Raw genomic sequence first — 13,385 nt, 5'->3', positions numbered from 1 at the left:
CCCGGACCTGAGAATGGTCCAGGCGCAGGATCCCGTCCTCAAGGCGGCCATAACAACTATCCTCGGTGGAGGGAAAAGCAGAGGGCCCGTATGATACTGTGGACGTAGCTGTGAAGGAAGGGATGTTGTTTAAGGGGTGGGTGGTCCCAGTGCAACACCAGCGGGAGTTCCTACAACTGGCCCATGAGGGCCCAGGTGCAGGACATCCCGGGCCAGAGTCCACCTGGCAGAAGGTGGAACAGGCAGCGTGGTGGCCAGATCTCCGGACCGACGTCCGCGACTTCTGTGCAGCCTGCCTGGTGTGTGCAGCAAACAACCCAGACCCCCAGAAAAGAAAGGCATCCATGGGGCACATAAGGCGGGTAGAGGGACCATGGCAGTCGATCCAGGTCGACTACATAGGACCCCTACCGACCGCCCAGGGAGGATACAAGTGCATCGTTCTCCATCCAAATTCTGGAGTTAGAACCAGATAGGGGCATTAGGGCGCTTTGAACCCGCCAAACAAGGGAACAGCAGGCTAGGGAAAAAGAGAGAGGACTATAGGAGCCCTTGGGCTCAGGAGTACCCCGCAGATTAGGTATAAACTGTGCGTGTCGTCACCGTATTCTAGTCCTCCTCTATAAGCTGTTGTTCTCTATCTCCTTAGAGGGTGTTTAGTGACACCCGACCTGCAGGCTAACATAAGCTGCAAGGGTATAAAGGAGACAGAGGCCCAATACATTAACAGGCACTAAAGACCCCTGTAATTGGGCAGAGCAAAACCCCCTACAGCAGGAATGACATATGAGGAGAGATTGGGTCGATTGGGCTTATACTCGCTGGAGTTTAGAAGAATGAGAGGGGATCTCATTGAAACTTATAAAATTCTAACAGGACTAGACAGACTGGATGCAGGGAGGATGTTCCTGGTGGCCGGGGAGTCCAGAACCAGGGGTCACAGTCTAAGGATAAGGGGTAAGCCATTTAGGACTGAAATGCGGAGGAATTTCTTCACCCAGAGAGTGGTGAACCTGTGGAATTCTCTACCACAGAAGGCAGTAGAGGCCAATTCATTAAATATATTCAAGAAAGAGTTGGATATATTTCTTAAGGCTAAAGGGATCAAGGGATATGGGGAGAAGGCAGGGACAGGGTACTGAATTTGGATGATCAACCATGATCACATTGAATGGCGGAGCAGGCTCGAGGGGCCGAATGGCCTACTCCTGCTCCTATCTTCTATGTTTCTATCTCTCTCTCCCTTCTATCTATCTCTCGCTACCTTCTGTCCATCTATCTCTCTCTACCTTCTGACTATCTCTCTCTCTACCTTCTGTCTATCTCTCTCTCTACCTTCTGTCTCTCTAGCTCTCTCTACCTTCTCTCTCTCCATCTATATTTCTCTCTATCGACCTCTATCTGTCTCTCTACCGCTCTATCTATCTTCCTTTACCGCTATCTATCTCTGTCTCTCTACCTTCTCTAGCTCATTCCACCATCTACATCTTTCTACCTTCTCTCTCCATCTATATTTCAAGTTCTATCTATCTCTATCTACCTTTACCTCTCTATCTGTCTGTGTCTCTCTTCCTTCTCTATCTCTCCCTAGCGTCTCTATTTCTCTATCTCTCTCTGTGTCTCTACTTTCTATCTCTCCCTCTGCCTTTTCTCTTTCTCTATACCTAACCTGTCCCAGTTAGTGGCCCCTTTAAGCGGAGCCGGTTTGAGCGGCTGGGATAAATGAGCCTAATGGGCGGCTGGTGAGAGGCGAGTGCGGAACCCAGGAGGAGTTAGTCATGGAGCTGGAGAGAATGGCCCAGCCGGAGGTGAGTCTCTGGGCGGGGGCTTCGCGTAGTCAGCGGGCTCCGGGTGTGAAGGAGCGTCTCCCGGACGGACGGAGGGAGGGAGGAGGGTTGGTGAGAGAGAGAGAGAGAGCGCGCGCGCGCGAGAGGATGCGTGCTGGTGAGGGAGGAGAGCGAGAGGGGGTTGGTGGGGGAGGAGAGAGAGAGAGGGGGGGGTTGGTGGGGGAGGAGAGAGAGAGAGGGGGGGTTGGTGGGGGAGGAGAGAGAGAGAGGGGGGGTTGGTGGGGGAGGAGAGAGAGAGGGGGGGTTGGTGGGGGAGGAGAGAGAGAGGGGGGGGTTGGTGGGGCAGGGGAGAGAGGGGAGGAGAGAGAGAGGGGGGGGTTGGTGGGGCAGGGGAGAGAGGGGAGGGGAGAGAGGGGGGGGTTGGTGGGGCAGGGGAGAGAGGAGGGGGGGGGGTTGGTGGGGCAGGGGAGAGAGGAGGGGGGGGGTTGGTGGGGCAGGGGAGAGAGGAGGGGGGGGGGTTGGTGGGGCAGGGGAGAGAGGAGGGGGGGGTTGGTGGGGCAGGGGAGAGAGGAGGGGGGGGTTGGTGGGGCAGGGGAGAGAGGAGGGGGGGGTTGGTTGGGCAGGGGAGAGAGGAGGGGGGGGTTGGTGGTGGAGGGGAGAGAGGAGGGGGGGGTTGGTGGGGCAGGGGAGAGAGGAGGGGGGGGTTGGTGGGGCAGGGGAGAGAGGGGGGGGTTGGTGGGGCAGGGGAGAGAGGGGGGGGTTGGTGGGGCAGGGGAGAGAGGGGGGGGTTGGTGGGGCAGGGGAGAGAGGGGGGGGTTGGTGGGGCAGGGGAGAGAGGGGAGGGGAGAGAGGGGGGGTTGGTGGGGCAGGGGAGAGAGGGGAGGGAGAGAGAGGGGGGGTGTTGGTGGGGGAGGGGGGGGGTTGGTGGGGGAGGGGAGAGAGGGGGGGGTTGGTGGGGCAGGGGAGAGAGGAGGGGGGGGGGTTGGTGGGGCAGGGGAGAGAGGAGGGGGGGGGTTGGGTGGGGCAGGGGAGAGAGGAGGGGGGGGGGTTGGTGGGGCAGGGGAGAGAGGAGGGGGGGGTTGGTGGGGCAGGGGAGAGAGGAGGGGGGGGTTGGTGGGGCAGGGGAGAGAGGAGGGGGGGGGTTGGTTGGGCAGGGGAGAGAGGAGGGGGGGGTTGGTGGTGGAGGGGAGAGAGGAGGGGGGGGTTGGTGGGGCAGGGGAGAGAGGAGGGGGGGGTTGGTGGGGCAGGGGAGAGAGGGGGGGGTTGGTGGGGCAGGGGAGAGAGGGGGGGGGTTGGTGGGGCAGGGGAGAGAGGGGGGGGGTTGGTGGGGCAGGGGAGAGAGGGGGGGGTTGGTGGGGCAGGGGAGAGAGGGGGGGGGGTTGGTGGGGCAGGGGAGAGAGGGGAGGGGAGAGAGGGGGGGGTTGGTGGGGCAGGGGAGAGAGGGGAGGGGAGAGAGAGGGGGGGTGTTGGTGGGGGAGGGGGGGGGTTGGTGGGGGAGGGGAGAGAGGGGGGGGGTTGGTGGGGGAGGGGAGAGAGGGGGGGGGGTTGGTGGGGGAGGGGAGAGAGAGGGGGGGGGTTGGTGGGGGAGGGGAGAGAGAGGGGGGGTGTTGGTGGGGGAGGGGAGAGAGAGGGGGGGTGTTGGTGGGGGAGGGGAGAGAGGGGGGGGGTTGGTGGGGGAGGGGAGAGAGGGGGGGGTTGGTGGGGGAGGGGAGAGAGGGGGGGGGTTGGTGGGGGAGGGGAGAGGGGGGGGGTTGGTGGGGGAGGGGAGAGAGGGGGGGGGTTGGTGGGGGAGGGGAGAGAGGGGGGGGGTTGGTGGGGGAGGGGAGAGAGGGGGGGGTTGGTGGGGGAGGGGAGAGAGGGGGGGGTTGGTGGGGGAGGGGAGAGAGGGGGGGGTTGGTGGGGGAGGGGAGAGAGGGGGGGGTTGGTGGGGGAGGGGAGAGAGGGGGGGGGGTTGGTGGGGGAGGGGAGGGGAGGGGGGGGTGTTGGTGGGGGAGGGGGGGGGTTGGTGGGGGAGGGGAGAGAGGGGGGGGTTGGTGGGGGAGGGGAGGGTGTTGGTGGGGAGGGGGGGTGTTGGTGGGGAGGGGGGGTGTTGGTGGGGGAGGGGGGGTGTTGGTGGGGGAGGGGAGGGTGTTGGTGGGGGAGGGGAGGGGGGGGGGTGTTGGTGGGGGAGGGGAGGGGGGGGTGTTGGTGGGGGAGGGGAGGGGGGGTGTTGGTGGGGGAGGGGAGGGGGGGGTGTTGGTGGGGGAGGGGAGGGGGGGGTGTTGGTGGGGGAGGGGAGGGGGGGGTGTTGGTGGGGGAGGGGAGGGGGGGTGTTGGTGGGGGAGGGGAGGGGGGGTGTTGGTGGGGGAGGGGAGGGGGGGGGTGTGGTGGGGGGTGGGGGAGGGGAGGGGGGGGTGTTGGTGGGGGAGGGGAGGGGGGGGTGTTGGTGGGGGGGTGGGGGAGGGGAGGGGGGGGTGTTGGTGGGGGAGGGGAGGGGGGGGTGTTGGTGGGGGGGTGGGGGAGGGGAGGGGGGGGTGTTGGTGGGGGAGGGGAGGGGGGGGTGTTGGTGGGGGAGGGGACAGAGAGGGGGGGGTTGGTGGGGAGGGGACAGAGAGGGGGGGGTTGGTGGGGGAGGGGAGAGAGGGGGGGGTTGGTGGGAGAGGGGGGGTTGGTGGGGGAGGGGAGAGAGAGGGGGGAGGGGAGAGAGAGGGGGGAGGGGAGAGAGAGGGGGGGGTTGGTGGGGGAGGGGAGAGAGAGGGGGGGGGTTGGTGGGGGAGGGGAGAGAGAGGGGGGGGGTTGGTGGGGGAGGGGAGAGAGAGGGGGGGGGGTTGGTGGGGGAGGGGAGAGAGGGGGGGAGAGAGGGGGGGGGTTGGTGGGGGAGGGGAGAGAGGGGGGGAGAGAGGGGGGGGGTTGGTGGGGGAGGGGAGGGGGGGTGTTGGTGGGGGGGTGGGGGAGGGGAGGGGGGGGTGTTGGTGGGGGAGGGGAGGGGGGGGTGTTGGTGGGGGGGGTGGGGGAGGGGAGGGGGGGGGTGTTGGTGGGGGAGGGGAGGGGGGGTGTTGGTGGGGGAGGGGAGGGGGGGTGTTGGTGGGGGAGGGGACAGAGAGGGGGGGGTTGGTGGGGAGGGGACAGAGAGGGGGGGGTTGGTGGGGGAGGGGAGAGAGGGGGGGGTTGGTGGGAGAGGGGGGGTTGGTGGGGGAGGGGAGAGAGAGGGGGGAGGGGAGAGAGAGGGGGGAGGGGGAGAGAGAGGGGGGGGGTTGGTGGGGGAGGGGAGAGAGAGGGGGGGGGTTGGTGGGGGAGGGGAGAGAGAGGGGGGGGGTTGGTGGGGGAGGGGAGAGAGAGGGGGGGGTTGGTGGGGGAGGGGAGAGAGGGGGGGAGAGAGGGGGGGGGTTGGTGGGGGAGGGGAGAGAGGGGGGGAGAGAGGGGGGGGGTTGGTGGGGAGGGGAGGAGGGGGGGAGAGAGGGGGGGGTTGGTGGGGGAGGGGAGAGAGGGGGGGAGAGAGGGGGGGGGTTGGTGGGGAGGGGAGAGAGGGGGGGAGAGAGGGGGGGGTTGGTGGGGGAGGGGAGAGAGGGGGGGAGAGAGGGGGGGGTTGGTGGGGGTGGGGAGAGAGGGGGGGGAGGAGGGGGGGGTTGGTGGGGGAGGGGAGAGAGGGGGGGAGAGAGGGGGGGGGTTGGTGGGGGAGGGGAGAGAGGGGGGGAGAGAGGGGGGGGTTGGTGGGGGAGGGGAGTGAGGGGGGGGAGAGAGGGGGGGGTTGGTGGGGGAGGGGGAGAGAGGGGGGGGAGAGAGGGGGGGGTTGGTGGGGGTGGGGAGAGAGGGGGGGAGAGAGGGGGGGTTGGTGGGGGAGGGGAGGGAGGGGGGGAGAGAGGGGGGGGTTGGTGGGGGAGGGGGGGGGAGAGAGGGGGGGGTTGGTGGGGGAGGGGAGAGGGGGGGGAGAGAGGGGGGGGGTGGTGGGGGAGGGGGAGAGGGGGGGGGAGAGGGGGGGGTTGGTGGGGGGAGGGGGAGGAGTGGGGGGGAGAGAGGGGGGGGGTTGGTGGGGGAGGGGGAGAGAGGGGGGGAGGAGGGGGGGGGTTGGTGGGGGAGGGGAGAGAGGGGGGGAGAGAGGGGGGGGTTGGTGGGGGAGGGGAGAGAGGGGGGGAGAGAGGGGGGGTTGGTGGGGGAGGGGGAGAGGGGGGGGAGAGAGGGGGGGGTTGGTGGGGGAGGGGGAGAGGGGGGGAGAGAGGGGGGGGTTGGTGGGGGGAGGGGAGAGAGGGGGGGAGTGAGGGGGGGGTTGGTGGGGGAGGGGAGAGAGGGGGGGGAGAGAGGGGGGGGTTGGTGGGGGAGGGGGGAGAGGGGGGGGAGAGAGGGGGGGGTTGGTGGGGGAGGGGAGAGAGGGGGGGAGAGAGGGGGGGGTTGGTGGGGGAGGGGAGGAGAGGGGGGGAGAGAGGGGGGGGTTGGTGGGGGAGGGGAGAGAGGGGGGGGAGAGGGGGGGGGTTGGTGGGGGAGGGGAGAGAGGGGGGGAGAGAGGGGGGGGTTGGTGGGGGAGGGGAGAGAGGGGGGGAGAGAGGGGGGGGGTTGGTGGGGGAGGGGAGAGGGGGGGGAGAGTGGGGGGGGTTGGTGGGGGAGGGGAGAGAGGGGGGGAGAGAGGGGGGGGTTGGTGGGGGAGGGGAGAGAGGGGGGGAGAGAGGGGGGGGTTGGTGGGGGGAGGGGAGAGAGGGGGGGGAGAGAGGGGGGGGTTGGTGGGGGGAGGGGGAGAGAGGGGGGGAGTGAGGGGGGGGTTGGTGGGGGAGGGGGAGAGAGGGGGGGAGAGAGGGGGGGGTTGGTGGGGGGAGGGGGAGAGAGGGGGGGGAGAGGGGGGGGTTGGTGGGGGAGGGGAGAGAGGGGGGGGAGAGAGGGGGGGGTTGGTGGGGGGGGGGAGAGAGGGGGGGGAGAGAGGGGGGGGTTGGTGGGGGGGGGTGAGAGGGGGGGGGTGAGGGGGGGTGAGGGGGGGGGGTTGGTGGGGGAGGGGAGAGAGGGGGGGGAGAGAGGGGGGGGGTTGGTGGGGGAGGGGAGAGGGGGGGGGGTTGGTGGGGGGGGGGGTGAGGGGGGGGGGGGAGAGAGGGGGGGTGGGGGGGAGAGAGGGGGGGGGGTTGGTGGGGGGAGAGGGGGGGGGGTGGGGGGGAGAGAGGGGGGGGTGGTGGGGGGGAGAGGGGGGGGGTTGGTGGGGGGTGGGAGTGAGGGGGGGGGTTGGTGGGGGAGGGAGAGAGGGGGGGGGTTGGTGGGGAGGGGAGAGAGGGGGGGGGGGTTGGTGGGGGAGGGGAGAGGGGGGGGGTTGGTGGGGGAGGGGTGAGAGGGGGGGGGGTTGGTGGGGGAGGGGAGAGAGGGGGGGGGTGTTGGTGGGGGAGGGGAGAGAGGGGGGGGGTTGGTGGGGGAGGGGGAGAGGGGGGGGGTTGGTGGGGGAGGGGAGAGAGGGGGGGGGTTGGTGGGGGAGGGGAGAGAGGGGGGGGGTTGGTGGGGGGGGGAGAGAGGGGGGGGGTTGGTGGGGGAGGGGAGAGAGGGGGGGGGTTGGTGGGGGAGGGGAGAGAGGGGGGGGGTTGGTGGGGGGGGGAGAGGGGGGTAGGGGTTGGTGGGGGAGGGGAGAGAGGGGGGGGGTTGGTGGGGGGAGGGGAGAGAGGGGAGGGGAGAGAGGGGGGGGGTTGGTGGGGGAGGGGAGAGAGGGGGGGGGGTTGGTGGGGGAGGGGAGAGAGGGGGGGGGTTGGTGGGGGAGGGGGAGTGGGGGGGGGGTTGGTGGGGGAGGGGAGGAGGGGGGGTTGGTGGGGGAGGGGACAGGGGGGGGGGGTTGGTGGGGGAGGGGGACAGAGAGGGGGGGGGTTGGTGGGGGAGGGGAGAGGGGGGTAGGGTTGGTGGGGGAGGGGAGAGAGGGGGGGGGGTTGGTGGGGAGGGGAGAGAGGGGAGGGGAGAGAGGGGGGGGTTGGTGGGGGAGGGGGAGAGAGGGGGGGGGTTGGTGGGGGAGGGGGAGAGGGGGGGGGGTTGGTGGGGGAGGGGAGAGAGGGGGGGTTGGTGGGGGAGGGGTGAGAGAGGGGGGGGGTTGGTGGGGGAGGGGAAGAGAGGGGGGGGTTGGTGGGGGGGGGAGGGGGGGGTTGGTGGGGGAGGGGAGAGAGGGGGGGTGTTGGTGGGGGAGGGGAGAGGGGGGGGTGTTGGTGGGGGGGGGAGGGGGGGTGTTGGTGGGGGAGGGGAAGAGAGGGGGGGGTTGGTGGGGGGGGAGAGAGGGGGGGGTTGGTGGGGGGGGAGAGAGGGGGGGGGTTGGTGGGGGGGGAGAGAGGGGGGGGTGGGTGGGGGAGGGGAGAGAGGGGGGGGTTGGTGGGGGAGGGGGAGAGAGGGGGGGGTTGGTGGGGGAGGGGAGAGGGGGGGGGTTGGTGGGAGGGGGGGGGGTTGGTGGGGGAGGGGAGAGGGGGGGGGTTGGTGGGGGAGGGGAGAGAGGGGGGGGGTTGGTGGGGGGAGGGGGAGGGGGGGGGGTTGGTGGGGGAGGGGAGAGAGGGGGGGGGGTTGGTGGGGGAGGGGAGAGGGGGTGGGGTTGGTGGGGAGGGGAGAGGGGGGGTTGGTGGGGGAGGGGAGTGAGGGGGGGTTGGTGGGGGAGGGGGGGTTGGTGGGGGGAGGGGAGAGAGGGGGGGTTGGTGGGGGAGGGGAGAGGAGGGGGGGTTGGTGGGGGAGGGGGGAGAGGGGGGTTGGTGGGGGGGGAGAGGGGGGGGTTGGTGGGGGGGGGTGAGAGGGGGGGGGTTGGTGGGGGAGGGGAAGAGAGGGGGGGGTTGGTGGGGGGGGAGAGAGGGGGGGGGTTGGTGGGGGGGGAGAGAGGGGGGGTTGGTGGGGGGGGGAGAGAGGGGGGGGGTTGGTGGGGGAGGGGAAGAGAGGGGGGGGTTGGTGGGGGGGGGAGAGGGGGGGGTTGGTGGGGGGGGAGAGAGGGGGGGGTTTTGGTGGGGGGGGAGAGAGGGGGGGGGTTGGTGGGGGAGGGGGGAGAGAGGGGGGGGTTGGTGGGGGAGGGGGAGAGTGGGGGGGGGTTGGTGGGGGAGGGGGGAGAGAGGGGGGGGTTGGTGGGGGAGGGGGGAGAGAGGGGGGGGTTGGTGGGGGAGGGGGGAGAGGGGGGGGGTTGGTGGGGGAGGGGGAGAGAGGGGGGGGTTGGTGGGGGGGAGGGGGGAGAGAGGGGGGGGGTTGGTGGGGGAGGGGAGAGAGGGGGGGGGTTGGTGGGGGAGGGGAGAGAGGGGGGGGTTGGTGGGGGAGGGGAGAGGGGGGGGGTGGTGGGGGGGGGGAGAGAGGGGGGGGGTTGGTGGGGGAGGGGAGAGAGGGGGGGTTGAGGGGGGGGGGTTGGTGGGGGAGGGGGAGAGAGGGGGGGGTTGGTGGGGGAGGGGGGGGGTTGGTGGGGGAGGGGAGAGAGGGGGGGGTTGGTGGGGGAGGGGGAGAGAGAGGGGGGGTTGGTGGGGGAGGGGAGAGAGGGGGGGGTTGGTGGGGGAGGGGAGAGAGAGGGGGGGGGTTGGTGGGGGAGGGGAGAGAGGGGGTGTTGGTGGGGGAGGGGAGAGGGGGGGGTTGGTGGGGGGAGGGAGAGGGGGGGTTGGTGGGGGAGGGGGAGAGAGGGGGGGTTGGTGGGGGAGGGGGGGTTGGTGGGGGAGGGGGGGTTGGTGGGGGAGGGGGAGAGAGGGGGGGTTGGTGGGGGAGGGGGAGAGAGAGGGGGGGTTGGTGGGGGAGGGGAGAGAGGGGGGGGTTGGTGGGGGAGGGGGAGAGGGGGGGTTTGGTGGGGGAGGGAGAGAGGGGGGGGTTGGTGGGGGAGGGGAGAGAGGTGGGGGTTGGTGGGGGAGGGGAGAGGGGTGGGGTTGGTGGGGGAGGGGAGAGGGGTGGGGTTGGTGGGGGAGGGGAGAGAGAGGGGGGGGTTGGTGGGGGAGGGGAGAGAGGGGGGGGGTTGGTGGGGGAGGGGGAGGAGAGAGGGGGGGGTTGGTGGGGGAGGGGAGAGGGGGGTGTTGGTGGGGGAGGGAGAGGGGGGGGTTGGTGGGGGAGGGGAGAGGGGGGGTGGTGGGGGAGGGGAGAGGGGGGGTGGTGGGGGAGGGGGGGTTGGTGGGGGAGGGGAGAGAGGGGGGGTTGGTGGGGGAGGGGAGAGAGAGGGGGGGGGGGTTGGTGGGGGAGGGGAGAGGGGGGGTTGGTGGGGGAGGGGAGAGAGGGGGGGGTTGGTGGGGGAGGGGGGGTTGGTGGGGGAGGGGGGGGTTGGTGGGGGAGGGGAGAGAGGGGGGGTTGGTGGGGGAGGGGGAGAGAGAGGGGGGGTTGGTGGGGGAGGGGAGAGAGGGGGGGTGGTGGGGGAGGGGAGAGAGGGGGGGTTGGTGGGGGAGGGGGAGAGGGGGGGGTTGGTGGGGGAGGGGAGAGAGGTGGGGGTTGGTGGGGGAGGGGAGAGGGGTGGGGTTGGTGGGGGAGGGGGAGAGGGGTGGGGTTGGTGGGGGAGGGGGAGAGGAGAGGGGGGGGTTGGTGGGGGAGGGGAGAGAGGGGGGGGGTTGGTGGGGGAGGGGAGAGGGGGAGAGAGGGGGGGGTTGGTGGGGGAGGGGAGAGAGGGGGTGTTGGTGGGGGAGGGGAGAGGGGGGGGATGGTGGGGGAGGGGAGAGGGGGGGGTTGGTGGGGGAGGGGAGAGAGGGGGGGTTGGTGGGGGAGGGGGGGTTGGTGGGGGAGGGGAGAGAGGGGGGGGTTGGTGGGGGAGGGGAGAGAGAGGGGGGGGTTGGTGGGGGAGGGGAGAGAGGGGGGGGTTGGTGGGGGAGGGGAGAGAGGGGGGGGGTTGGTGGGGGAGGGGAGAGAGGGGGGGGTTGGTGGGGGAGGGGGAGAGAGGGGGGGGTTGGTGGGGGAGGGGAGAGAGGGGGGGGTTGGTGGGGGGAGGGGAGAGAGGTGGGGGTTGGTGGGGGAGGGGAGAGAGGTGGGGGAGGGGAGAGGGGGGGGGTTGGTGGGGGAGGGGAGGGGGGGTTGTTGGGGGAGGGGGGAGGGGGGGGTTGTTGGGGGAGGGGAGGGGGGGGGTTGGTGGGGGAGGGGAGAGGGGGGGTTGGTGGGGGAGGGGGAGAGGGGGGGGGTGGTGGGGGAGGGAGAGAGGGGGGGTTGAGGGGGGGGGGGTTGGTGGGGGAGGGGAGAGAGGGGGGGGTTGGTGGGGGAGGGGAGAGGGGGGGGTTGGTGGGGGAGGGGAGAGAGGGGGGGGTTGGTGGGGGAGGGGAGAGAGAGGGGGGGTGGTGGTGGGGGAGGGGAGAGAGGGGGGGTTGGTGGGGGAGGGAGAGAGGGGGGAGTGGTGGGGGAGGGGAGAGAGGGGGGGTTGGTGGGGGAGGGGAGAGAGGGGGGTGCGGGGGAGGGGGGGAGAGAGGGGGGTGCGGGGGAGGGGGGGGGAAGAGGGGGGTGCGGGGGAGGGGGGGAAGAGGGGGGTGCGGGGGAGGGGGGGAAGAGAGGGGGTGCGGGGAGAGGGGGGGAAGAGATGGGGTGCGGGGGAGGGGGGGCAGAGAGGGGGGCGGGACAGTGGGGGTGGAAGAGGGGGGAAGAGGGGGGGGAAGAGGGGGGTGGAAGAGGGGGCGGGGGGAGAGGGGGGGAGAGGGGGTGGAAGAGAGGGGGCGGGGCGGGGGAGAGGGGGGGCAAGAGGGGGGGAGAAGAGAGAGGGGGGGAGGGGGGAAGGAGGGGGGGGAGAGGAGAGGGGAGAGGAGAGGGGGGGAAGAGAGGGAGGGGAGGGGAAGAGAGGGAGGGGAAGAGAGGGGGGCGGGGAAGAGGGGGGGAGAGGGGTGGCAGAGGGGGGCGGGGGAGAGGGGGAAGAGGGGGGGCGGGGGGGGAGAGGGGAGGCAGAGAGGGGGGGCGGGGGAAGAGGGGGGGCGGGGGGGAGAGGGGGGGAGAAGAGAGTGGGGGAGGGGGTTAAGAGAGGGGGGGAAGAGAGGGGGGGGAAGAGGGAGAGGGGGGGCGGGGGAGGGTGTGGAGAGGGGGGCGGGGGAGAGGGGGGGAAGAGAGGGAGGGAAGAGGGGGGGCGGGGGGCAAGAGAGGGCGGGGCAGGCGAGGAAGAGGGGGAGAGGGGGGGAAGAGAGGGGGGGCGTGGGGGGGGAAGAGAGGGGGGGGCGTGGGGGGGGGAAGAGAGGGGGGGGCGTGGGGGGGGGAAGAGAGGGGGGGGCGTGGGGGGGGGAAGAGGGGGAGAGGGGGGTGCAGGGGAGGGGGGAGGGGGGAAGAGAGGGGGGGGCGGGGAAGAGGGGGGTGGCCGGGGGGGCGGGGCCGGGGGGGAAGAGAGGGGGGGGGCGGGGGAGAGGGGGGGGAAGAGAGGGGGGGCGGGGGAGAAGAGGGGGGGGAAGAGATTGGGGGGCGGGGGAGAGGGGGGGAAGAGAGGGGGGAGGGGGGGAAGAGAGGGGAGAGGGGGGTAAGAGAGGGGGGGAGAAGGGGGGGGGCGGGGGAGTGGGGGGGAAGAGGGGGGCCGGGGAAGAGAGGGGGGGCGGGGGAGAGGGGGGAAGAGTGGGGGGGCGGGGGAGGGGGGGGGAAGAGTGGGGGGCGGGGGGGAGAGGGGGGGGAAGAGTGGGGGGCGGGGGAGAGGGGGGGGAAGAGTAGTGGGAGAGGGGGGGAAGAGTGGGGGGCGGGGGAGAGGGGGGGAAGAGTGGTGGGGCGGGGGAGAGGGGGGGAAGAGTGGGGGGCCGGGGGGGAAGAGAGGGGGGGGCGGGGGAGAGGGGGGGAAGAGAGGGGGGGCGGGGGAGAAGAGGGGGGGGAAGAGATTGGGGGGCGGGGGGGTAGAGAGGGGGGCGGGACAGTGGGGGTGGAAGAGGGGGGAAGAGGGGGGGGAAGAGAGGGGGGGGGGAAGAGGGGGGTGGAAGAGAGGGGGCGGGGCGGCGGGAGAGGGGGTGGAAGAGAGGGGGCGGGGCGGGGGAGAGGGGGGGCAAGAGGGGGGGAGAAGAGAGAGGGGGGGAGGGAGGGGGGGAGAGGAGAGGGGGGGAAGAGAGGGAGGGGAGGGGAAGAGGGGGGGAAGAGGGAGAGGGGGGGCGGGGGAGGGTGTGGAGAGGGGGGCGGGGGAGAGGGGGGGAAGAGAGGAGGGAAGGGGGGGCGGGAAGAGGGGGGGCGGGGGGGGTAGAGAGGGGGGCGGGACAGTGGGGGTGGAAGAGGGGGCGGGGGGGGGAGAGGGGGTGGAAGAGGGGGCGGGGCGGGGGAGAGGGGGGGGGGCAAGAGGGGGGGGAGAAGAGAGAGGGGGTGAGGGGGGAAGGGAGGGGGGGAGAGGAGAGGGGGGGAAGAGAGGGAGGGAGGGGAAGAGAGGGGGGCGGGGAAGAGGGGGGGGAGAGGGGAGGCAGAGAGGGGGGGAGAGGGGGAAGAGGGGGGGCGGGGGGGGAGAGGGGAGGCAGAGAGGGGGGGCGGGGGAGAGGGGGGGAAGAGAGGGGGGGGGGGGGAAGAGAGGGAGAGGGGGGGAGAGGGGGGCGAAGAGAGGGGGAGAGGGGGGTCAGAGAGGGGGGGGGAGAAGGTGGGGGGGCGGGGGAGAGGGGGGGAAGAGAGGGGGGGCCGGGGAAGAGAGGGGGGGCGGGGGAGAGGGGGAAGAGTGGGGGGGGCGGGGGAGAGTGGGGGGGCGGGGGGAGAGGGGGGGGGGAGATTGGGGGGGCGGGGGGGAAGAGTGGGGGGGCGGGGGAGAGGGGGGGGGGAAGAGTGGTGGGGCGGGGG

At 72.4% G+C, this 13,385-nt stretch overlaps 1 protein-coding gene across 1 annotated transcript in view; it reads left to right on the top strand.

Moving 5' to 3' along the window:
- Positions 1 to 1,680: 1,680 nt before the first annotated feature.
- patl2 (PAT1 homolog 2) overlaps positions 1,681 to 13,385 on the top strand; it is a 136,840-nt gene continuing 125,135 nt past the window's right edge. Inside the window, exon 1 of the mRNA XM_085974611.1 lies at positions 1,681 to 1,808. Coding sequence (XP_085830737.1) covers positions 1,779 to 1,808 — 30 coding nt within the window. The 5' untranslated portion in view covers positions 1,681 to 1,778. The remainder of the gene's footprint in view (positions 1,809 to 13,385) is intronic.

The sequence above is a fragment of the Somniosus microcephalus genome, unplaced genomic scaffold, assembly GCF_052327205.1.
Source record: "Somniosus microcephalus isolate GS21.2 unplaced genomic scaffold, FLI_Smic_1.0 unresolved_chr1, whole genome shotgun sequence".
Classification (NCBI taxonomy): Eukaryota; Metazoa; Chordata; class Chondrichthyes; order Squaliformes; family Somniosidae; genus Somniosus; species Somniosus microcephalus.
The sequence above is the reverse complement of the archived record's forward strand: the minus strand, read 5'-3'. Positions and strand labels throughout refer to the sequence as shown.